Below are 13,071 nucleotides of genomic sequence, written 5' to 3' on the forward strand. Positions count from 1 at the left end.
GAAGGAACACAGGGCCTTTCATCCCAATTCTGACTGAGTGTCATATTTGAAGCTTCCTGGAGATCAGGCATTACCCAGATGATGCAGGGTATTAAGGACGTGGAAAGGACTTTCACCACTAATCTCTTGGCAGCAGCTGAACAGTGGTCCTACCTTAAGCGAGATAACACGATCAACATATTTTGGTATAGGAACGCTGGTAGCAGTACGCATCAGAAGGGAGATAGAGTCCAAGTGGGATGTACCATTAGAAGACAACTGAAATATTCTGCTTTAAAGATTATGAAGGGGATGCTGAGGGGTCTTGTGGATGATATAGAGGAGAGGCTCTGGTTTTATGCTGGCAGATCAGCCTGTGGCACTTGCTAGGAGCAAATACTCTTAGGGGCTTCTCAGGTGGTGTTAGTGGTACAGAATCCACCTGCCAACAGGAGACAACAGAGTCATGGTTCAGTCGCTGGCAGGAAGATCCCCTGGAGGAGGGCATGGCAGCCCACTCCAGTATTCTTGCCTGGAGAATCCTATGGACAGAGGAGCCTTGTGGGCTACAGTCCATGGGGTTGCAGAGTCAGACATGGCTGAAGTGACTTGGCACACACACACACAATCCTCTTAGGGAGCCTTAGCACGCGGCCTCATTATTACTAGTGCTTGGCCCTCCTGGGGTCTCTGTGGGACTCACAGCTTATTCACCAATGTCTCTATCTCTCTAACTGGGACAGGCCACTGTCTTCCAGCTGAGTGTCTTCAAACAACAACAACATAGAGTGACTCACCCTGGGTCATCTAAGCTAGTCCCAGGTTGGAAAGCTGTCTGGACAACGTATGGGCCTGGTTTGGTGTCTAACATGCTAGCCATGCACAAGGCTTTGGAGATCATTTCAGCTCAATTCCTGTGTTGTAACAGCTGTCTGCTCTGCTAAGGCGCTTCAGTCGTGTCCGACTCTGTGCGACCCCATAGACCGCAGCCCACCAGGCTCCCCCGTCCCTGGGATTCTCCAGGCAAGAACACTGGGGTGGGTTGCCATTTCCTTCTCCAATGCATGAAGTGAGTAGCAACTGTAAATATGCTATCACATGCATGAAGTGAATCATGAAATATTGGCACATTTCTCAAACTTCATATAAGATACATTTGAGTCCCTAGTGGTTGTCCGTGACTAAGCATAAGTGTGTGTGTGTGTGTGTGTGTGTGTGTGTGTGTGTGTGTGTGTGTGTGAGTCGCTCAGTCCTGTCTGACTCCGCAGAAATCGAGCCCGGGTCTCCTGCATTGAAGGCAAATTCTTTACCAAATGAGCCACCGACGTAATTACCCCCATCACAATAAAATTCCAGGGGTGAACGTGTTGATGTTTGTGCTTGCTCCTAGCTGTTGCTCAGTGAGTATTCATTGAACAAATCAAGATGGCCTATAAGCTCTACAGGGACCTGGGTAGCAGCTGCAGGTCTGCGTTTTGTTTACACCTAGGGATCCAGACATAACCGATCTCTGTTGGGTAAAAAATAGAATGCCCTAGTTACGTGGATGGATGGTACTGTTGCTAACTGTTCTGGTTGTTTCAGGTGCTTCTTTCTTCTTCGTGATTCTCTGGAGCCTCGTATCTATCACGGAAGCTCCTGATCTGTGGAACGGTGATCGATCTGGGCTGCTGGCGCTGTGGGGGTCAGAGACCTGCGATCTGGAGAATGTGCTGCTTTGGCCACAGGGAGGCGCTCTGGCTCCGCTGAACCGCCGAGGCTGGCGGGGGGAGGGGCCGAGGCGAGGCCGGGGGGAGGGGCCGAGGCGAGGGCGGGGATGGGGGTGCGGTGGGGAGGAAGGGAGCAGGGCGTTGGTCTTCAATCGTTGTTATCATTTGTAGTCTGTGGGGTCGCACAGAGTCGGACATGACTGAAGCGACTTAGCAGCAGCAGCAGCAAAGACATCGAAGTCATTTTCAAACTGAGATCCGTTTGCCTTGTGCTGTTTTCTTGTGGCAACCTGTTTGCTTTAAGCCCAGCCAAGCCCTGTACCCTCAATACAGGCACAAGTGAAGTGAAAGTCGCTCAGTCGTGTCTGGCTGTTTGCAACCCCGTGGACTATACAGTCCATGGAATTCTCCAGGCCAGAATACTGGAGTGGGGAGCCTTTCCCTTCTCCAGGGGATCTTCCCACCCAGGGACTGAACCCAGGTCTCCCGCATTGCAGGCAGATTCTTTATCAGCTGAGCCACAAGGGCAGCCCCTTAACAGGCACAAAAAATGGCTTATCTCTTGCATGGTCCTCTCAGCACTCTTCCCAGGGTCTGGCTCCTGGCTGGCATCATGGTATCGTGCCTTTTAATGATGGGCACCGGTCCAGAACAGGACTATGGCCTTTCGGTTTTCCTCCCTCCACACAGCTGGGCAAAGGAGCTCAGGGAGTGTGTTGTTCAGTTGCTCAGTCGTGTGGGACTCTCTGCAACCCCATGGACTGCAGCACGCCAGGCTTCCCTGTCCTTCACTATCTCCCGGAGCTTGTTCCAACTCGTGTTCCGAGTCGGTGATGCCATCCTACCATCTCATCCTCTGTTGTCCCCTTCTCCCACCTTCAATCTCTTTCCAACGAGTCAGCTCTTCGCATCAGGTGGCCAAAGTATTGGAGCTTAGACACTGAGAGAAATGGTGTTTTGAATGTTGTCCTGCCTGACTGAGCAGGGAAGAAGGAGATGTCTTGAAGGGGATAGAATTTGTCTGAGAGCAGCTCTTGGAAGGGAGCGGGACAGGGAGAGAATCTATATCATGAGGAGAGCAGCTAATAGCAAAAGAGCTCACTGTCAGAGGACTATCCCAGCCCAGTGGATTCAAATCTACCTTCTATCAGAATCTATATAAGGCATGAAAAGGGGAAGAAGAAACATCCCTCGGCACTGGGGAAACTGTCAGCATACTGACGTCACAGACAAAACCACCAACCAAGGCCGAGGAGGCCAGAGCCCACCCACGCCCCCCCCACCCACCCCAGAGCATCCACCTTGACCCTGATTCCACCATGGGCTTCAGGCAGCTCTGCTGTGTGGCCCTCTGTCTCCTGGGCATAGGTGAGTCTGGAGTTCACACCGGCTGTCCCCTAACCCCAAACCATTTCCCTGTGGCTGCAGCAACGCCTTCCCCTCTGGCCTTTGTCTGAATTCTGTCCTTTTCTCCCAGCTGTCTCTGCTGACCCTGGGATCACTCAGATACCAAAATACCTAGTCATGGGAATGACGGACAAGAAATCTTTGAAATGTGAACAACGTCTGGGACATAATGCTATGTACTGGTATAAACAGAGTGCCCAGAAGCCGCCAGAGCTCATGTTCATCCACAACTACATGAAACTCAGTGGAAATGAGAGTGTTCCAAGCCGCTTCTGGCCTGAATGCCCAGACAGCTCTCAGTGCCTCCTGGACCTGAGCGCCCCGAAACCACAGGACTCCGCCGTCTATCTCTGCGCCAGCAGTAGAGACACAGCCCTGCAGAGTCGATTCCTTCCTGTGCACAAACCTCCAGGGTCCAGACAGGAAGCCGTGGGGGCCATCCAGGTCTTGGATTGGCATTTCCCATCAGACCATAGCCCTGCCTGTGGGGTCACGTGGCATGGCAGTGGAGAGTTTCTTCACAGACATCAACAGTGTATGCCGGGCTTGTCCAAGGAGAAAGACTGTGAAAGACTGAGAAAGACTGTGCCAAGCCATTCAAGTTTAAGCAGTTTCTTAATCTGCTTTTTGCCGGGGGCCAGCGTGAGGAACTCCGCCCATGGCAAAGCTCATGAGGAAGGAGGCTTGGCATACGCAAAGGCGTGATCAAGCCTCAGGAAACCCCCTGTTCCCCAGCATCTACCCCAAAACCAGTCTGTTTTATGCTCTCCCCCATAACCGTTTCTCTCGGAGAAGGAGTAAACGTGCAGCTCCAAGGCAATAAAAATTCCTGGGCATGACAAGAGTGTTTCAGCTTACGGACTCCTCTGAAGGTTATCTAGCCCGCCTGTATAGGTTCGTCCAGCCACATGTGATTGTTTACAGCCTCCCAACCTGAGAGGCACAAGATGTTTTAGACTTACTAAAGGCAAATTCTTTTGGTGAGTTAGAAATTATTAGTATAGTGGGTTGGTTAGGAATTATATTGGTGAAGGGTTTTTCATTTGTTGTGTCAATAATTGCTGCTAATTCCCTGCTCTGGGTGTGACAAGGGTGTCCAGGTCAAACCTCTCTGCTGACAGACTAGCTTGTGTGACAGGATTATCCATGCTCCTGCCACTATGCACATGATTGTTTACTACCTCTCAACCATAAACAGCACAGAAAGTTTTGGAGTATTTTGAGAGTCTTAATTAGCATAGGGCTTTTCTCATTGTTGAGTCAATGATTGCCACCAGGCCTCCATATCCTTAGGCACCTGGGAATATATTAATCAGTGTATTTGGAATATAGAAAAGGAAATGTAGTTTTTGATGTTAGCAATACTAGACTTTTTGAGTTAATGGATTTTCTCTTTTGTAATAGATCACTGTACTTTGTTATAAATCACTGTGTCCTTGCTATGTAAAAGTGTAACTTTATCACTATCTTAAGACTAAATAGATCTTAAGGGGAACATTGGTGAAAGGATTTTCATTTGTTGGGCTGATGTTTGCTGCTAAATCTCCATATTCCCTACCCTTATAATGAATATAACTAACATATAGGAGAAATAAGTATTAACCTTTAAGCATATAGGAGAAATAAGTATTAACCTTTAAGATTAATCATGTTAACCTTGGGTTAAATAAATTCCTTTCTTGATTGTAACTCACTACACCCTCACCCTATAGGAATGTAACTTTATTTGGAGGGTGGTGCCTGGTTTAAGAAAAAACACCCTTGGAAGAAATAAGTTTTTTGGTTATCAGAAAGAAAGGATCATAAAATGTCAGCAGGTCTCACTCATGGCCAGAAGATGATGTAATATCCCTAAGACCTTTTTTTCATACATTTATGTGAAGCACCTGATTTTGATAAAGGTCAGGACTGCTGACTCCCACGTGACTCTGTATTCATCCCTATGTGTAACAAAAGGGATGTGTAACAAAAAATAAAGAAATCGGATCAGTTTCCGGAAAGACTGATTCCCCCATGTCGCTTCTTTCTTGCTCCTGTTTTCTGGCTGAATTCCCATCTGGAGCATGGATGCTATTCCACGTAATCCAAGTTATTCAGCCTCTTTTTCTCCACTAATCTTCCTACTACACTATCCATTTCTAATCTCTCTCTATATCTGTAATTAAATATGTATTTTTCCAAAGACGCCGACTCCGTCCCCCCACCTTCGAATCACCCTGGATCCACCGGGGCTGGACCCCGGCAGCTTTTCGCAATCGCTTTGATCCTCTGGGAACCCTTTCATAAGACCCTTGACTGTCTGGCCACAGCAGTCCTACCCATCCTCCTTCTAAAAGGTGCTTTTTCTCTGACTTCCCCTTCTATCCAAGCTAGATCCTGGATCTCAGCCCAGATCCCAGCTCCAGATATGCTCAAACCTTCTTCAAAGCACCTTGTTATCTCTCCAGGGTCTCTGTCCATTCCTGCCCTTGAGGACCATGGACCCCCGATCCTGCTGGGATCGATGTTCTCCAGTTCAGCCTCCTGGCTGCTTGTTCAAGGGCTCAGCCCCTCACTGGCCTCTCTTCCACTCCAGCCTTAACCCTCAGGCTTGATTCCTTTTTTCTTCTTTCTCTTCAGATCTTTACACCCTGCCATATCAGCCACAGAGTCCGATGTCCTTGGTGACTGCTCACAACAGGCAGTGAGAACAGGCAGCGGCCTCCTGACGTTTCGGAGAGGACTTTGTGTTCGGGGTTGTCTTTGCTGAACCCCGTATCTTCCAGCCTCGGGGTTGCACATACCCACAGCCCAGGGCTGGCAGAGAGCTCTGCATCCTGGAGGGTGAGCTGTCTGCCATCTACACAAAGGCTCCCTTCTCTTTCCTGCAGAGGGCCCTCCAGGGATGGGAACCCCTGACAGAGCCCCAAACCATAACAGCTCTGGCCAAGTCAGTCTACACGGTGACTCTATTCTATGTCTTTAGAGTGTGGGGATTTTTTTTTTAAAGCTGAGTGTGACAATGCCCTGGCAAATAGTTAAAAGATAAGCACATCCCGATCTAGTATTTTAATGCCTTGCTTATTGTGAAATAAACAAGCCTGCTGTAAAGTGGATGGTTTGGCTTAAGACTTCACAGGGATCCTCTAAACAAACACCAGCACCCCCGGGATCCTCTAAACAAATGCCAGCACCCCAGGACTCACGCCCTACACAGGCCCGGAGGATAAGAAGGATGCTGCTGCCCTGTGGGGGGTGCATTGCTGGGAACTCGGCAGCTGCCTGGCTTCTGTGCCTCTCCTTTCCAGGAATCCCTGCAGCCAAGGGGAATCAGAGGAGGACTCCCAAGCAAGAGTACCAGGGCTGGAGTCCCCACAAAGGACAGCGAGAGACCCAGGCTTTGGGAAGCAGGTGTGAGAAATGTGTCCTCTGTCTTCACCTGTTCTCTTATCCTATAATCCAGCTCATCTGTTCTCTGATTTGTCCTGTTCCCACTCAAGGCTAGAACCTGAGCCCTACCCTGATCAAAGTCCCACATCTGCACAGGCCCTTGCTCTCAACCCCTCAGGCAGCCAACGGGCCCCTGCACCCCTCAGTTGAGGGCTAGCATGATGGGCTGGGTGCTTACTTTCTCACCTACTCTCCCTCCCTTGCACTGAAATGTCCTGCTAGGTTTCTGGTCTCAACTTCTCACTGCATTTCCTCTCCACAGTGACACTTACAGGGATATTCTTTTTGTTTTGTTTCCTTTGGTCTCTTCATTCCCCATGTTTTCACCATTAGGCTCAGAAGTATGACACGCAGAGTCCATGCCCCCAGATTGTGGCTCTGAATTGGCCATCGGAGAGGGGAGTGGGTCCCTCCCATCTGTTGGGATCTTCACACCGGGCCTAGGTGTCCTGAAGCCTGTATTCTCCCAGGGTCCCTCTGCAGCTCAGGAGGTGGGAGTCTGCACCCCTCAGGACACACAAGGGCCAGTCCTAAGAGCATCACATGTCCACGGGCACTGAGGCTCCCTCATGTGGGGGCACTCCTGAGTCTGTGGGTGCTGCCCAGGACTGTGACGTCATCACAGGATCTCCTCCCTGGGGCTGCTAAGGACCAGATGCCTGACTGGGAGAGGCTTCAGCCCTGCCAGACACCCCCATGGACAGCAGGCTCTTCTGCTGAGCGATCCTTTGTCTCCTGGGAGTAAGTGCGTCCTGGAGGTGTGTGGGAAACTCCCATCCCATTCCCTTGACCTAAAGGCAGTTCCACACCTTTGCCTCATTCTCTTTCTGGCCTTTGTGCCCTCCCACAGGACACTTGGTACCTGGTGTCAGCCAGAGCCCTCACCACTACATCACAGAGATGGGATGGGATGTGACTCTGAGGTGTGACCCCATGCCTGGTCATTTGGACCTCTACTGGTACCGACAGACCCTGGGAAAGGGCATGAGTTTCTGATGTCTATCTACAACAAAGAGCCTTCAGAAAAGGCACACTTTATGGAGGATTGCTTCTCAGCTGAGATGCCCGATGGAGCGTACCTCATTCTGAAGATGCATCCCGCACAGCTAGGGGACTTGGCCATGTTCCTCTGTGCCAGCAGCTTGCCCACAGCCTTGCAGAGATGCTTCCTTGCCCTTTCACAAACTCCACAGTGTCTCTATGCCTTGCTCAAGGCTGCAGTGCGTGGGGTTGGAGGTTTGGGAGGCTGAAGCTGCTTTCCATTTGCACAGGTCATAATCAGCTTTAATTTGCAAAAGAAGAAATGTTGCACAGGACATCTGGGACGTGGTATTCAGGCAAGGCTCCCAGGCACCACAGAATATGGCCACGGCCCCCAGCAATGGGACCGACCTGGCTAATGAGTAACCTGGAGAGCCTACAGGGCAACCTCTGTGTTCTCTTCCGCTCTCTTTGTGTTATTCCCTATTTTGCAAAACATGCCTTCCTTCTCTCTTTGAGTGGAGACTGGCTTACTGGAGAGGAGAGGGGAGAATTGCAAGGGAATATCCAGGAGCCTCCAACTGGGAACTTTCCAGAAGACAAAGGATCTCAACAGCAGAGCTGAGTACTGGTGGGAGAAGGATGTTCTGGGACAGAAGGTATACAAGGCAGAAGTACCATGGGACCCTGCTGGCCAGCATAGGGAGTTTCTTTGGCCCTGTGTATGTGACCTCATGCTCTTGGGTTTGCAGAGATCCAGTCCAACAAGAATGTCACCACAGGGGACGGACTAGGCAAGAGCAAACATGCACAGGGCATCCTACGCCCAGAGCTGCTTGCTCTGAACCTGATGGGTGAAGACAGGACTGACTTCTCAGAGGCTAAGACCTGAGGGTTCCTGAACAATGGCCTGGAGAGATTGAAAGTTTGTGGTTATGCGCCATGAGCTATGTTGGGATTCATGACCTCCAGAGGAGAGGATTTTGATCCGAGGCCAGAGACGAGCTTGATCACTTGAGGCTTTTGTGTAATAAAGTTTTATTAAAGTATAAAAGGGATAGAGAAAGCTTCTGACATAGACATTAGAAGGAGGCAGGAAGAGTGCCCCCCTTGCTAGTTTTTAGCAAGGAGTTATATATCTGCTAGGGCTTCCCTTGTGGCTCAGCTGGTAATGAATCTGTCTGCAATGCAAGAGACCTGGGTTCGATCCCAAGATTGGAAAGATCGCTAAAGAAGGGAAAGGCTACCCACTGCAGTGTTCTGGCCTGGAGAATTCCATGGACTGTATAGTCCATGGGGTCGCAAAGAGTCGGACACGACTGAAGCAACTCAGCAGCAGCAGCAGCAAGCTTGGTGGCTTGGTGGTAAAGAGTCTGCTGGCAATGCAGGAGCCGCAGGGGACTTGGGTTCAGTCCCCGAGTCAGGAAGATCTCCTGGAGAAGGGAACGGCCACCCGCGTAAGAATTCTTGCCTGTAGTGTTCCATGGAGGAGCCTGGTGGACACCAGTCTGTGGAGCTGCAAAGAGCCAGACATGACTGAGCAATGAACACTTTCACTTTTCACTCAATTAAATAGATCTGGCAGACCAGAAAGGGGAGCTCTTGTCTCCTGTGATGGTAGCAGATCCCAACAGAAGGAAGAAAGATTCCTCGTCTTTCCTGTCAAGGACTCAGTTGCTGAAAAACCAGACCTTCCTTTCTAGCTCTCCCACCTTCCTTTTCCTCTCTACAAAAGCATGGTGCAGGAACCCGCACATGACTTACTGTAGCTACAGAAAGCTGTGAGTCAAGTTTACTCAATGTCTTACTGAGGGATATAGCCAGGGAGACAGCCTCTGAGCGAACTCTGAGAAACTGCTCTGAAAGGTGTGGGGGTGGTGGGGGCTTGGAGGAGGTAACCTTATCTGTGATTTGGGGAAAGGGATTATGTGCAATCATTATGTGCATCTCTTTAGAAGGTTGCTGCTAGTCACAAAGTACGGGAATACACAAGGATCCATGTTCTTAAACTTTTCTTCTGAATATATCTATCTGAAGCCTGTCTGCCAGTTTTCCCAGAGCAGAGTGCCTCACTTCTGATCTCTTCCTTGAACTCCTTTCAGGGTATGTTGAAGGTCAGCAGCTGTGGTGGCTAAAAACTTGATCCTTATAGAGGCAGGTGGCCAGTGATATTCTTTAGCCAGCCATGCCCATCTTTGCTGGAGAAATACTGAGCAGTCTATTTATTTCAAGTCAACAGTAGCTACAGTGTAGGGAGCTCTAAATATCTGATAAAGTGTCTATAAGTATCTTTCAGTTCAGTTCAGTTGCTCAGTCGTGTCCGACTCTTTGCGACCCCATGAATTGCAGCACGCCAGGCCTCCCTGTCCATCACCAACTCCCGGAGTTCACTCAGACTCACGTCCATCGGGTCAGTGATGCCATCCAGCCATCTCATCCTTGGTCGTCCCCTTCTCCTCCTGCCCTCAATCCCTCCCAGCATCAGAATCTTTTCCAATGAGTCAACTCTTCACACAAGTATCTTTAGAAAGAACACTGTTCAAAAGGATAATACAAAAACATTAATGGTTGTTGACTCTGGGTAGTGGAACATGCTTTTATTACAGGCAGTGAAATGAGTAATATTAAATGCTAATTTTATGCATTTTGTCAAATAGATATACTCAAGCAGCATCGCTTCAGTCAAGATACAGATGTGTTATCACCTCTTGTGTGTTTTGTCTCCTTCCAGTTAATACCCCCTTCCCCATTGGTAACTACTGGTCTGATATCCATCACACATTTTTGTGACTAGCATCATTCATGTAACATAGTTCTTATGTTATTCATCCTTATTGTTCTATTACTGGTAGTTTATTCTTTTATATGGTGTATATTTGGCCCAGATGGTAAAGCATCTGCCTGCAATGTGGGAGACCCAGGTTTGATCCCCAGGTCGGGAAGATCCTCTGGAGAAGGAAATGGCAACCCACTCCAGTCCTCTCGCCTGGAAAATTCCATGGACAGAGGAGCCTGATAGGCTCCAGTCCAGGGGGTTGCAAAGAGTCGGACACCACTGAGTGACTTCACTTTCACCACAATTTCTATGTTCGTTTACATGCTGATGAACATGTATGTTGTTCTAGATTTTGTCTGTTGTGTATAAAGCTGCAATAAGCAGGGTTCTGATTATAACGCTTTTGTGTGGACATACACTTTCATTTTTCTTGGGTAAATACCCAGGAGTGGGCTTGCTGGATTGTATAATAAGTACTTATTTCACTTTATAAAAGTGAGTACACTATTTTCCCAAGTGGTGTTACCATTTAGCTTCTCACCAGGAAGGTGAGTTCTAGTTGCTTCAGTTTGTGCTGGAAAAAAAAGTAGAATGGCGGGGAAGTGAAGTAAATATGGTGATTTAAAGGAGTTGTGACTAGCACTACAACCAGCTGGGAAATACCACACAGGAAACATGAAGGGCTCCAGAGAAGATGGAGGTTAAAAAAAAAAAAATCCAGGAAATTACTGGAAAGCTTCCTGCCCCAGATGACAATGTAAACACTTCCAGTTTATTAGGAGGAGGTACTGTGGAGGCTCTCCTTGGTCGTTTGACATTGTTGTTGTGCTAAATCCGTGGCTTAAGCCCAGCTGTTTTCACTGATGACTGTGTGCTTAGCAAGACCTCATGTGGCCCTGTCCCGTCCACTTCACAGCCAACCGATCGTCAGATCCTTGCTCTTTTCAGGTTATGAGGAGGATGAGGTCTTCAGGTTGAACAGGGTGCAAGGGCACTTCAGGTGAATAGACAGACCTGTGGAAGCAAACTTAAAGGCAAGGTTGGTATAGTGGCTATAATTTTGACCTAATTAGCAGTGTGGTGGTGGTTTAGTCGCTAAGTCATGTCCGACTCTTGCGACCCCATGAACTGTAGCCTGCCAGGCTCCTCTGTCCATGGGATTTCTCAGGCAAGAATACTGGAGTGTGTTGCCCTTTCCTTCTCCAGGGGATCTTCCCAACCCAGGGATCGAACCCACATCTCCTGCATTGCAGGCAGATTCTTTACTTCTGAGTCACCGGTTGATCCTTTAAAGCAGCTGTCCTCAACCTTGCTGGCACCAAGGATCAGTTTCACGGAAGACAATTTTTCACAGATGGAGGGTGAGGGGATGGTTTCAGGATGATTCAAGTGCACTACAGTTATCGTGCACTTTATTCCTTTTAATATTACATCAGCTCCACATTAGATCATCAGCTCCACACCAGGTCATCAGGCACTAGATCCTAGAGGCGGGGGGCCCCTGCCATACAGCACCACCCAAATCTCCATTAGAATCTATGAAACTCATTGGGTTTTCATAATTTTCTTGAGGAAGTCAAAGGCAGTCTTAGCTTTTTGGCCAGGTAATGTGACAGGGTTAGAGAAGACCAGGGGAATGCAGATTCCATGGGCAGGGTCAGAAACCCCTGGAAGGACTTTGATTTTTCATAGTTTTTAGAATTTATAAGCTCTGGGAAATTTCACTTAGTTTTCAAAGAAGAGCTTCGCAGATCTTATCTGGATTATTAGCTGAAATCTTGTTTTGGGGGAAAAGAAGGGGAAAAGTTCCTTGATGATAGGAGTCATTATTTCAGGAAAAGATGGATATATACTAGTTTCTACTGGAATAAAAACTTAGTGTTTACATGAAACATTGGCTTCTCTTAGAGAATTTGATAACTTGAACATCCTTCTCCATCATACAACATTTTGAAATGCTGATATAAAATATGCTAGGTGGGCTGCAGGTTAAGAATTCCTATTAATTGGCCTTACATTTTCTTACATGGTAACATCGTCTATATTCTTATTTATATCGCAGATCTTCATGTAGTATATTTGTTATGCTTGTTTTAAATTGTTAATTCATTGAATTCAATAACTCACTTTCTGGGGCTACATATTGTACAGTTAGTTTTATTCTTTCTGGTCCTTTAGTGGTATTTCATACCCAGCTATTGATATCTGCAATAAAAATGCAGGTAAGATTGTCTCAAAGTAAAGAAAGGGTAAGGCAAGAGCAGAATGAAAATTATTTTCACCAATTGTTTTCTCACTGCTGACCTGGACTCACCCTTCATCTTACTCATATTCCAGCCCCAAAGAGCTTCAGTCTTTCCAGAATATTCTGTTGATTTTTGATGAATCTCTAGTGCTCACATTTACCTCTTGCCTCATCAGGTTCCCCTAGGGAAGGAGCCAGGTGATGCTAGGTTGTAATTTTAGAAGGGTCCAGAAGCCAGTGGCTCTATGTTTTGTCCATTGTTACAATATCAGTCGGGCTTCTCTTGTCTGAAATATAATGACTGTTTATTATGGGGCCTCAGGCATCTCTTAAACAATCTTCTGAGTTTTTTTTTTCCTTCAAATACTTAAGTTCTGACTGGCAATCTTGCAATTTTTTCTAATTGATACCGAAAGATGCCCAGTGTTCCATAAAGCAGAGAAATACACCTTCCTCAGTGTAATTTATAGTGATTGCTCATATTTCTATGATTTTGTATAGAACCTTCTCCTTATCTACTATCAGAAACTCCATAAGACACATAT

General features: G+C 47.7%; 1 protein-coding gene across 1 annotated transcript; it reads left to right on the plus strand.

Annotated features, from left to right (window-relative positions):
• Nucleotides 1-3,007: 3,007 nt before the first annotated feature.
• LOC128046315 (T cell receptor beta chain MC.7.G5-like) lies at nt 3,008-8,397 on the plus strand. The gene is made up of 4 exons (XM_052638417.1): nt 3,008-3,056; nt 3,166-3,539; nt 7,631-7,760; nt 8,258-8,397. Exons 1-4 carry the CDS (start codon nt 3,008-3,010, stop codon nt 8,395-8,397), a joined length of 693 nt encoding a protein of 230 aa, XP_052494377.1.
• The last annotated feature ends 4,674 nt before the right edge of the window (nt 8,398-13,071 follow it).

The sequence above is a fragment of the Budorcas taxicolor genome, chromosome 4 (assembly GCF_023091745.1).
Source record: "Budorcas taxicolor isolate Tak-1 chromosome 4, Takin1.1, whole genome shotgun sequence".
NCBI classification, from domain to species: domain Eukaryota; kingdom Metazoa; phylum Chordata; class Mammalia; order Artiodactyla; family Bovidae; genus Budorcas; species Budorcas taxicolor.

What these genes read in the sequence shown, in the direction of transcription:
- LOC128046315 (XM_052638417.1), top strand. Translation starts at nt 3,008, where the DNA reads ATGGGCTTCAGGCAGCTCTGCTGTGTGGCCCTCTGTCTCCTGGGCATA. An exon ending in CCTCTGTCTCCTGGGCATAG is followed by an intron (nt 3,057 to 3,165) that starts GTGAGTCTGGAG and finishes CTTTTCTCCCAG; the next exon opens with CTGTCTCTGCTGACCCTGGG. An exon ending in TGCAGTGCGTGGGGTTGGAG is followed by an intron (nt 7,761 to 8,257) that starts GTTTGGGAGGCT and finishes TTGGGTTTGCAG; the next exon opens with AGATCCAGTCCAACAAGAAT.